This window comes from Nannospalax galili, unplaced genomic scaffold (assembly GCF_000622305.1).
Source record: "Nannospalax galili isolate Female #2095 unplaced genomic scaffold, S.galili_v1.0 scaffold54, whole genome shotgun sequence".
In the NCBI taxonomy this organism is placed as follows: Eukaryota; Metazoa; Chordata; class Mammalia; order Rodentia; family Spalacidae; genus Nannospalax; species Nannospalax galili.
In genome coordinates, this window is record NW_008341028.1 from 6,965,279 (window position 1) to 6,976,459 (window position 11,181).

The 11,181-nt window shown below is 48.9% G+C and overlaps 1 protein-coding gene across 1 annotated transcript in view; it reads right to left on the reverse strand.

The window, feature by feature from the left end:
- Window positions 1-6,163, reverse strand: part of Lctl (lactase like) — a 28,136-nt gene extending 21,973 nt beyond the window's left edge. Inside the window, 7 exon segments of the mRNA XM_008836348.3 lie at window positions 300-310; window positions 1,531-1,619; window positions 2,875-3,036; window positions 3,429-3,516; window positions 4,020-4,183; window positions 5,641-5,730; window positions 5,733-6,163. Of these exon segments, the coding sequence (XP_008834570.1) occupies window positions 300-310; window positions 1,531-1,619; window positions 2,875-3,036; window positions 3,429-3,516; window positions 4,020-4,183; window positions 5,641-5,730; window positions 5,733-5,751 (623 nt within the window). The 5' untranslated portion in view covers window positions 5,752-6,163.
- Window positions 6,164-11,181: the final 5,018 nt, after the last annotated feature.

The following is an 11,181-nucleotide window of genomic DNA, read 5'->3' on the forward strand; positions in this document are numbered from 1 at the left end:
TTTTAAATACTATTTATTTATTTATTTATTTATTTATTTATTTATTTATTTATTGTTTTTTTTGAGACAGGGCCTCCCTGTAGCCCCAGCTGTTCTGGAAGTTACTATGTAGACCAGGCTGGCCTTGAACTCACAGAGGTCCGCCTGCCTCTGCGATTATTTTATGCATACACGTGTTTTGCCTGCATGTATGTAAGTATACCCATGTTGGGCAATGCCTACAGAAGTCAGAAGAAGGTGTCAGATCCCCCAGAACTAGAGTTACAGGTAGTTGTTAGCTGCCATGTAGGTGCTAGGACTGAACCTGGGTCTTCTGCAAGAGCAGCCAGTGCTTTTAACTTCTGAGCCATCTCTCCAGCCCCATCTACCTTGTTTTTTGAGACAGGGTCTCTCACTGTGTCCTAGAGAATGTTTGCCCTCATAGGCTAAGGATTCGGTGAGCTTCAAGAATCCTTCTGTCTACCCTTCCCCCTCTGCCATGCTCAACTTTTTTATGTGGGTTATGAAGATTGAACACGGGTCCCCAGGTTTGCTTGGTAAGTGCTTTATCAACCAAGTCATCTCCAAACCCTTATGCTTATTTTTTTTGCTAGCTGGTAAATAACCAACTAGAAAAACAGACGAACCTTGGGATTGTCTAGTGCTATGGAAAAACACAGAGACAATATCAGAATTGTATATTGTTCATTTTGCTGTTTGGATAAGAAAGTCTGGACATCCCCCTCCATGTTTATTATTATAGATGTCTCCAGAGCTCTGCCTTTTAATTATTCAGTTTAAGAACTTTTAAGTTAAAAGAACTTTTAAGTTAAGGGCTGGAAAGATAGCTCATCTCACCGGGTGCTCTTGCAGAGGACTTAGGCTCAGTTCCCTTCTAGGGCATCTGATGCCCTCTTCTGGCCTCTGTAGGCTATGGGCACTGCATACATGTGGTGCTCATACATACATGTAGGCAAAGCACTCATACATATAAAATAAAAATAAACAAATTAAGAAGAAGAAGAAGAAGAAGAAGAAGAAGAAGAAGAAGAAGAAGAAGAAGAAGAAGAAGAACTCAGAAGTAGGTGGATCTCTGTGAGTCGGAGGCCAGCTTGGTATACATAGTGAGTTCTAGGCCAGCCAGGGCTACATAGTGAGAGACCCTGTCTCACAAAAAAAGATAGAGGATATATTTCTCCCATTCCTAAAATAATGTGCAGCGTGTAGTGATGAATCTGTGAGTTCCAGGTCAGCTGGGGTTACAGGGAGACACTGTCTCAAAAACAAAACAACAACCTCACCCAAAATTCCAACACCTCATAAATCAAATGTAGAAACAAAAGAGAGAACATGAATTTTAGGGTCTGGTGTGTCACCAGTCTATCTTCCAGGTGAAGCAGGCTGCCTCTCCTGCCAAGTATCTATTGGGACCAGTCCCAACCAGCTTTAAATCTCATTCCCCAGTCATCACCCCTGTATCCTCGCCTACTGTCTCAAACCTTCCTCAGCCTGAGGAGCATGCCAGGCACCTGGAAAGGGATCCCTGCTTACCCGAGGATTGCTGAACGTGAGCCAGTGCTTCACCTGGTCCCCAAAGATCTCAAAGCACAGGTCAGTGTAGTCCCTGAAGTAGTGAGTCTGTATGTGACCTGGAGCAGCTGCCAACAGAGAGAGAAGGCAGTGTCCTGTGGAGATGCTGGAGCAGATCGGCCATGTGTTGGATAGAAATGTGGTCATGTGACTATAGCACAGAGGATGGGAGCAAAGACGCAAGGTGGGGTACCTCATGATGAACCACTCACTGTGCTGTCTAACCCTGGAAAACCAGTCCTTAAGCCAGAAACACATAGGGTGGGGAGCAGAAGAAGTCAAGACTCCTGCTTGCAAGGAGGCTGACAGAGTGGACATTTAGGAAAACATAAACCGGACAGTGACACATGCACTCTTTTTTTGGTCTGGAACTCACTATGTAGACCAGACTGGTCTTGAACTCACAGAGATCACCTGCCTCTGCCTCTCGAGTGCTAGGATTAAAGGTGTGTGCCACCATGCCCAGCTGACACATGTACTCTTAACTGCTGAGAAAATCTCTCTGGCCTCTCAACTTTCTTTTCTTTTTTTGGGGGGGAGGTGAGTGTTATTGAGATAGGATCTCATTATGTAGCCATGGCTGGCCCAATACTCACTATGTAGACCAGGCTAGCCTTGAACTCAAAGAGATTCACCTGCCTCTGCTTCCAGAGTGCTGAGATTAAAGACACATGCTACCATGTCTGACCTTGATCCCTCCACTTTATTTTATGAGACAAGGTCTCTTACCTAACTTTGGAGCCAGCAAGCTCCAGGGATCCTTCAGTCTCCACCTCCCAGGGCTAGGATTATAAATACATACCACCATGTTCCCCATGCCTGGCTTTTTACATGGGTGCCAGGACAGAACTTGGGTCCTTATGCTCGCACAACCAACATTTTACCAGCTGATCCATCCTCCCAGTCCGATGAATGTTTTTTTTCCCTCGAATTCAGGTTGAAATTTAGTCTCCAGGTCAGAGTGGTAAGAGGTGCGTTCTGGGAGGTGACTAGGTCCTGAACCCTCCTCATGAATGGATTAGGTGCCCTTATAAAAGTATTTAATGGAAGTTCATCCCTTAACCCTTTCCTCCTCAGCCATGTGAGGGCATAGTATTCAGGGCACCACCTTGAAATCTTTTGGCACCTTGACTTTGAACTTCTCAGGACTGGTAGAAATAAATTTCTGTTGTTTATAAGTCCCCCAGTCTGTAGTATTCTGTCACAACAGCACACACAGGTAAGACAGCAAATTACTCCCCAATCCTTTTGTCTAGAACCCAGACCCCAGATTCTACCCCTTCCTTGGTCACCCCAGGTTCTCATGCCAGGTTCCTTCCCACTGAGCCCAGGTCCTCTGAACCTGCCTGGCTCGCACCTGTGGCAGATCCCAGTGGTACAAGGTCACAGTGGGGGTGGTGTTACTCTTCAGCAGGCTGTCGATGAAGTCACTGTAGAATTTGACTCCCTTCTCGTTCACCTGCTCAGCTGTAGAAACAGAGGAAGACTCTGGGGGAAAGGACCTTGGCCTTGCCAGCTGAGGTGCAGCAATCTTGAGGCCCATTGCTTTTTTTATTTTGTTTAGTTTTGAGACCAGGTCTCCCTATAACTGCAGCTGACCTGGAACACGCTGTGTAGACCAGGCTGGCCTCAAACCCAGAGATCTGCCTGCCTCTGCCTCCCAAGTGCTGGGATTAAAGGCGTGCACTAATCATGCTTGGTGATCCATTGCTTTTTTCAGCCCACGATGTCCTGAACCTCAGAGGAGTGCTGTTGGTATGCTTGGGAGCCCTGTTACCTGCCAAATCTATGCTCCTGGGCTGGTCGCTGTCCCTGACTCCAGTCCCTGTAGTGCCTAGAGAGGGACTGTTGTAGCTCACCTCGGATGCTGGTGGGCAGGAGCCGTGGCCAGGACAGGGAGAACCGGTAGTGGCTGACTTGTAGCTCCCTCAGTAGGTTGATGTCCTCCTGTGAAGACAGGGTAGGGAGGCAAGGCTGGGCCACCTGGGGCCATGGGGTGGGGAGGGGGAAGCAGGGTTTGGGACCCCATAGCCTCACTCCTGTAAGTAGTTCTGAGTGGGTGTCCTCTACACAATAAGGGCTATATCACTTGTTCCCTCTCCTCATTGGTAATGTGTACACAGACAAAAAGTTGGGGGACCTTTGAGAGGTTCATGTAAGGTTTCTCATAAATTTGACTGAGAGAAGGGGCTGTCAAGGGTATACTGTTCCATGGCCTCCAAAGGGCTCAGCTACTGTGACCTAGGGGCTCTGCAGGCCAAGATACCAGCTCTTCAACTCCCCAACCCTCATTGCTTAGACTAAGGTGAGACCTGGCTTTCTTGCTTTCCTCCTGCATCGTGACACCCATAACTCCAGCCACCGCTATTCCACCCTCTTTTGCTGTGCTGGGTTGACACTGTCATCCCCACTTATTGGGCAGGTGGCACACGCAACTCCCCTTCCCTCACCTGGACCTTATAGTAGCTATCACAGGTTGTATCTGCTGTGTCATCCCCGACCACCTTCCCCTTCCTGGCATGCGTGAAGGCACTCCAGATGCTGGGCCCTTTCCCGTCCTGGTCCCAGGTACCCTCTGTCTGGTAGGCAGAACTGCCCGCATCCCAGGAGAATCCTGCAGAGAGAGACCCCACACTGGTCCCTGGGCCACCCCGCCTTTACCCAGAGCTGGAACTCAACTATGCTTCCTGGGCTCAGAGTATCCACCCACAAGCTGCCCTGGCTCCCTAATGTGGTGGGCAGGAAGGGGAAGATAAGATAATTAAAAAATATTTTGTGTATAGTTTTAGATCTGATTAGCATCAATTGTCTGTGCAGATTTTAGTAACTTTTATGTTTTTATTTTAATTTTTTTAGGCAGGGTTTCACTATATAGCTCTCCTGGAAATCACTATATAGACCATGCTGGCCTCTGCCTCCTAAGTGCTGGAATTTAGGCTTGTGCCACTATCCCCAGCTTGCCTGGCCTTAGTTTTAAATCTTTATTTATGTATATATTTGTGGTGTGTGTGTGGGGATTCACGCATGTGTGAGTGCAGGTACCTGTGGAGGCTAGAAGAGGATGTCAGATCCCCTAGAGCTGAAGCAACAAGGTGGATGTGAGCTGCTGATGTTGATCCTGGTAACTGAATGCTTCAAGAACAGTAGAGTTCTTAACTGCTAAGACATCTCCTTAACTATTATATTATATAGTGATAATAGACTTGTTAAAAGTCTCTGGGGGACTGGAGAGATGGCTAAGTGGTTAAGAGCACTGGCTACTCTCACAGAGGACCTGGGTTTAGTTCCTAGCACCCACATGGTGGTCAACAATTGTCCATTACTCCAGCTCCAGGAGAATCCAGTGCCCTCTTCTGCCCCCATAGGAACTGCATGACACAGGTGCACTTACATACATGCAGGCAATACACTCATCCACATAAAATAAAAATAATAAATAAAATATTATTTAAAAATTTATGGGGCTGGAGAGATGGCTCAGCGGTTAAGAGCACTGATTGTTCTTGCAGAGGACCCGGGTTCGAGTCCCAGCACCCACATGGCAGCTACGAACCGTCTTTAACTCCAGTTCCAAGGGAATCTGAAGCCTTCTTTTGACCTCCGTGGCATTGCACGCATGGGTGCACTCACATACATGCAGGCAATACACTCGTATACATAAAATAAAAATAATAAAATAATAATAAATTTTAAAAAATAAATCTTTGGGTTAGGGACATAGCTCAATAGCTCAGTAGCAAAGTGCTTGTCTAGTACGGACAAGGTGGTAGGTTCAATCCTTGGCACCACACAGACATGCACACACACACAACACACAGAGGCACACACAGATACACACACGCACACAGAAACATGCATACAGGCACACAGACATACAGACACACAAAGACACATACATATCTATCAGGAAGTTTTATTTTAGTACATCCACATTGGGGTATGCCCCCCAACTTACCAGACAGGAAGTCAGAACATACAACTCCCTGGCAGGCCAGCCAAGGTCAGGCAAACCAAAAGAGACAGACAAACAGATGGGCAGTCAGAACTGGAATAGCAGAGGAATGGACCTACCAGGTGGGAAAGTTCCATAGTAGGAGGCCTCTTCGGAGGAACCTCTCCCAGCAGCTCCCAGCCTGGGCCCCAGCAGAACCCACCCAAGACAAAGACCCACACCGACTTCATGACCCTCAACACTCCCCCATGCCTGAGAAGGATCACTGTCCAAGCATGGGGACACAGGCCAGGAAGGGAGGAAGAGGGGCCCGGAGTGATTTATCTGGTCTCACAGCAGGAGAGGGGGAGCCTGTGTTAAACAATGGGCAGGAAATGAAGCTGGGCTGATGGGCCAGACTCCAAACCAGCCCCTCTTCCCAACTGTGGTGTGATGGGATGTGGACCACACCCCTCAAATAGGTCATAGCTAGTTGGGATCTTGTCTCTGCCTGAGGAAGCTCCAGTCTGCTGGGGGAGCCTGAACAACAGAGTCCCTTCAGCCCTCCCACCGGCTCACTGTGCAGTCTGTATCAGGTTCCTTCCCTAGGTGGGGCTCTCCATTCTCCGTTGTTGCAGAGCCCATTCTCACTGGAACTCCCTGCCTGATCCAGCCCAACCAGCTTACCCAAGATAGTCCAACTCACTCTCAGGGTGGATACTGGCAGCCTCAGCTCCCTCTGAATGACCCCTGGGGCCTGCACTCCCCAGAGCAGAGCCTATAAACATGGAAGACTCTGGTGGGGGTGTGTGGTCTGTGGTCTGATCCCAACAAAGAGCTTCAATAGTTCCACAGGGAGGGGACAGGCAGGAGCACTGAGCTGGCCAGAGGGGCCTGAGTCAGCAGTGTGTTGGCCCTGGGCCCTGGGCATCCAGATGGCACCATTCCAGGGAAGGGGGGGAGGGGACCTAGTCCTCTTAACTACTTCCAGTCCAGGAGTACCATCTCCAGCACAGTCCTGGGTATCTCTAGGTGGGGGTGGCGGACTGGGAACCAGCTGTGCTGACATGTTGTAGTGTGTACTCCTCTTGCTGTAGAAAATCCCTGAAGAAAGTGATGCTTGAGTTTTCCACCTAAACCTACATCTCTTTGGATCTCTCAGGTTTCTTCAGCTTTCTCATTCGGTAGTGCAGGCCTATGAGAACACGTGGGCTGAGGCTCCCACCGCCTGCTCTCATCCAGAGGTATCCTTCCTGGCAGTGAGTCTCCATCAGAAAGGCCTCCTCAGTCATAGTCTTCCCTCCAGCCCCCAGTCTCTGGCCTTCCTGCCTCTACTGCATGTGTCTTTCTCAAGCCACAGGCCTTACTCCTTTGTCGCTGGTTAATGCTCTAGGCATTCCACCAGCAGCACCACCTCCTCTAGGAAGTCCTTCTAGACCAGACTAGCTCTAGACTCTCCAGCCCTGCCCTTGCATGTCAGCTGTTGATGTGTCATAGCCCCCTTCCAGAGACTTCCTCCCCTTGGGAGACAGAGGCATGCCTGCCCCTTCACCCAGTATCCATAGGGCCAGCACAGTGGGCAGTCAATGGTGTGGGGCCGTAAAAATGGCTACTCCTTTGTGTTGATTAACCTTGCTTGTCAACTTGATGGGATTTAGAAAGATTAAAAGTATGCACCACCATGCCTAGCAAGACTTTTTGTTAATTACTAAAACCAGGCTGGGAGGTATCTGGCTTAGCAGTTAAGAGCTCTGCTGTTCCTGCAGGTACCTAAGTTTGGTTTCTAGCATCCCACAGTGGGCAGGTCTTACATCAGTTAATGTAATTAAGATAATCCTTCAGTCATTCTCAGAGGCCCTTTTCCCATGTGATTCTAGATGGTGTTGAGTTGACCATGAGCACTAACCATCATAATACTTCTCCTCCATTCTTTTTACCCTTGGGTCCCCCATGTTCTTCTCCACAAGCCTACCAGCAGCTGGAGTGTGAGGGGACCAGGAGGCTGGGGAGGGGTTCTAAACATTGCATACGATGATGAATGGGAAGGAGAGTTGCCTCACAGGGGAGGGATGTTGGAAAGGGCTCTTGAAGGATGTGGGGATACTTGCCAAACGGTGCAGGACAGGTAGGGCATGGCCACAGATAGAAGGGACAATATAAACATCTTCCCCAGGTGTGTTTGGGGACCTGGTGGGACGTTCCCTCCCCTTCCATCTGTACTGCAGTGCCAGGAGAAGTCATGTGCAGAGCTGAGAGGGTTGCTGGGCATCTCCCCTGGTATCTAAAGCATACATGAGCTATTTACTATGGAACCACCTTGTTGACCAGTTGATTCTAGGTATGCTGTGTTCTGGGCTGACAGTGGCAGGAAACATAACACTTTAAGAACTGATGTCATATCTGAAAAATGTCCATCCCAGGAGTCTGGGCCTGATCCCAGCATGGAGGGTCTGCCTCGGGTCTGTGGAGAGGCCTGGCTTTCCTTCCACAGGTTCCAGACCCAGCTTTGGCTGGAAGGGGAGAGACTCTCAGAGCTCCTTCCTGTTCCCTGCTCCACACAATAACACACAGCAGGGGCTACCTGACCCCTGCCTGAGGTCTGAGCAGGTAGGATCCTTCCTTAGGGCAGGGGTCCAAGTTCCCGATGGCCAGGCCTGGGCTGACTGACAAGGTGTGTTAAGAGAGCGAGTGAGGCTCTTGCTCCAATAACCCCAACTTCTTCGTTTTTCCCACTAGCAAGGGGCTGTGGAGTTGGGGGTCCCCACTAACAGCCCCCTTAAGACCTAGACTTGGCCTGAACTCTGTGATTTTGATGGTGGACTGAGTAAAAGTGATTCCCAGTCCTGGGTGGCACTGTGGGTCGCCACAGATAGGACATGTGGGAATTGTAACCATTCTGGTGGGAATAAAAGTATTCTAAAAAGAGACATTTGTGCCCCTTGTTTTGGTGATCAGACTATTGCAACAATGGTCCCCAGGGATCTCATGCTCGGAGAAGGAAAAGGCTGAATGAAGCCTGGTACTAGCTAGAGGGGGAGTTTGTCTCCAAGGAAGAGATTTCACACAGTTCTGACAAATGATCAGAACACCTTGCAAGAGAGCCTGGAGCCCAGACATGATCAGTCAGGGATGGATGGGACCACATCTTGACCAGGACTGCTTAGCTACATAATTCTGGTCCTCTGCCTAAATCTAAACATCATATTGGGACCCTGAAGATGGACTTAAGGGCTCACTGGACTCCTTTGTTCCTCTTCCCATTAAAAGTCTGTTCAATTTCCCCAGGGAGGAAGTTTATTTTCCCCCAAATAAAGAGGTTACACACAGGGCCAGGGAGATGGCTGAGGGGAGAAAGGTGCTTGCCACCAAGCCTGAATTCGATTCCTCAGTCTCACATTGTGGAAAGAGAGAACCAATTTCAGAAAGTCTTCTGACCTTCACACCCCACCCCCATAAATAAATAAATAAATAAATAAATAAATAAATAAATAAAACTGTGAGTCCAGTTATGTGAAATGAACAAGTTTATTAGGGTTACTTATAGGCACATAGGCCACTCATAGGCAGCTGTACCGGAGAAAAGTTCCATGCCCCTTCCCTCAAGCTCATGTTTTATGTGGCTGTAAGTCTGCAGTAGAGATAACACATGCCTGAGGCAGAGCATCACCTACTGTTAAAGTGTGCTGGGTGACTAGAGGCCAGACAACATGAGGCACAAACAAGATTGGACTCTGGGCAAGTTCTGTGTTTGTATGCCCTCTATTCTGGCTCTAATTGGGGGTTCTGCCTGTCTCGGCAGATGTTGTCCAGCATGGGAAGGTTGGCCTGCTTTGCTGCATTCTGGCGCATGGAACAGCTAGCTCAATGGTAACTCTGGCTAGGCTTCGGTGCTCTGGTCCCACAATAGAGTGGTTTTCTCAGGACCCTCCTGACCAACATTACGGACCTGGTGGTTCTCTTCCCTGGCCCTGAAAGCTAGTGTTTCTCTAGAGCACTTTAGGAAATGCTCAAGCCCCTCCTACTCCCAACTATGCCTGATTACCCACTCCCTTACTCCCTATGCCACCAGCCCTGTAGGCCAACTCAGCTGTACCCCCCAGTCCTGAGATAAGGGGACAACCCTAGGGTCAGAATCCTGAGTAGAGCCAAGGTTCGGTGGTGGCATGTTGGGTAATGTTGAGCCAGCTATTGCCCCTCTCTGGGCTTTCATTTCCTCCTCTGTAAAAAAGAAGGTGGCTTTATAATAAATAAGTAAATAAATAAATAAATAAATAAATAAATAAATACATGGAAGGAGCTTCTCTGGATGCATCTGGCTCATACCTGTACCCTCAACTGTTCGTGAAATTGAGAATCACTTGAGTCTAGGAGTTTAAATGCCAGTTTGGGCCACATACTAAGACCTCTATCTCTAATGAATGAATAAAAAAGAAAGAAACAAGAGAAAGGAAGGAAACAAGATAGGAAAGAAGGAAAGAAGGAAGGTAGGAAAGAAGGAAGGAAGGAAGGAAAGTAGGAAAGAAGGAAGGAAAGAGGCTGGCTACCAGCCACCTGTTTTCCTTAGCTCTGGTATTCCTGTAAAAAGTGCAATGGTTCAGCAGGTAAGGGTGCTTGCTGCCAAGTCTGATGACCTGAATTGGATTCCTGGAACCTACATGGTGGAAGGAGAGAACTGACTTCTGCAAGTTGTCTGGTGAACTACACACATACACTGTGTCATGCACTTACCCCCAACCCCCACTAAATAAATGTAAAAAAATAATAAAGAGGTGACAGATTGTTTTCAGGCATGTTAGTTTTGTGGTGACAGGAAGGTGGTCAGAACAGATAGCAGGGGAGCTTGGCAGGGATGAGTAGGGTTGGCCCAGTCTGTTAGGAGGTCACAGCACCTGTGTGTGTGAGTGGCTCCAGGGAGTCAGTATGGGGACAGAGCCCGATGTAGAAGCTGTGGGTGTGGAGTTGGTTTGGAGGTTTGGAGGGCAGAGGACAGTGCAGAGGGCTGTGGAAAAGAGGAGGGTGGGTGAGGACCACGGGCCCCTGAGTCAGCCCTTGGATCCCCTGCTCAGTGGTTTACTAGTCAGGGGCTACATTCTGGCCACTCACCTTCTACTTAGGTTTTCCAGTCTAAGGACAATACACTAAACAATACACCTGCTTTGTGGGGTCACTTGAACATTGAATGGCATGACAGCTGTAAGTGCTTAATCTAGTGCCCAGCAGAGAAAAATGTCTCCAGAAGGGACCCTGTCACCAATAGCATCATATTATCTAGGCCAAAAAATATAGCTGTGTCACTTTTCATGGAACTCTGGGCAAGGCACAGCACTCTAGGGACTGTGGGCTCTGTAGGGAGCCAGGCTCTGCCCTCTGGAACCTGGGTTCCCACCTGTAAGAGCATGGGGCTCGGCAGTAAGCAGTGATGGGGGACAGGGGGAGGCTGTTCTCTTCTGTGCGGTATCACAATCTGCACAGGAGACTTCTGTCACCGCCTCCTGGATTTCTCCCCAGCAGTGAGGAAGCCATTGATTCTACTGTGGGCACCAGTCAATGACTTCTGATCCAATTCCACATCCACAGGTCAGACAGGGTCAGACACCCCCACTCACTCCCCCAGTCCCCCACCCCCTCACACACTGAGGTCTCACTCTCCCCAAGGCTTCCCTCCCTTCACTTGTTTCATC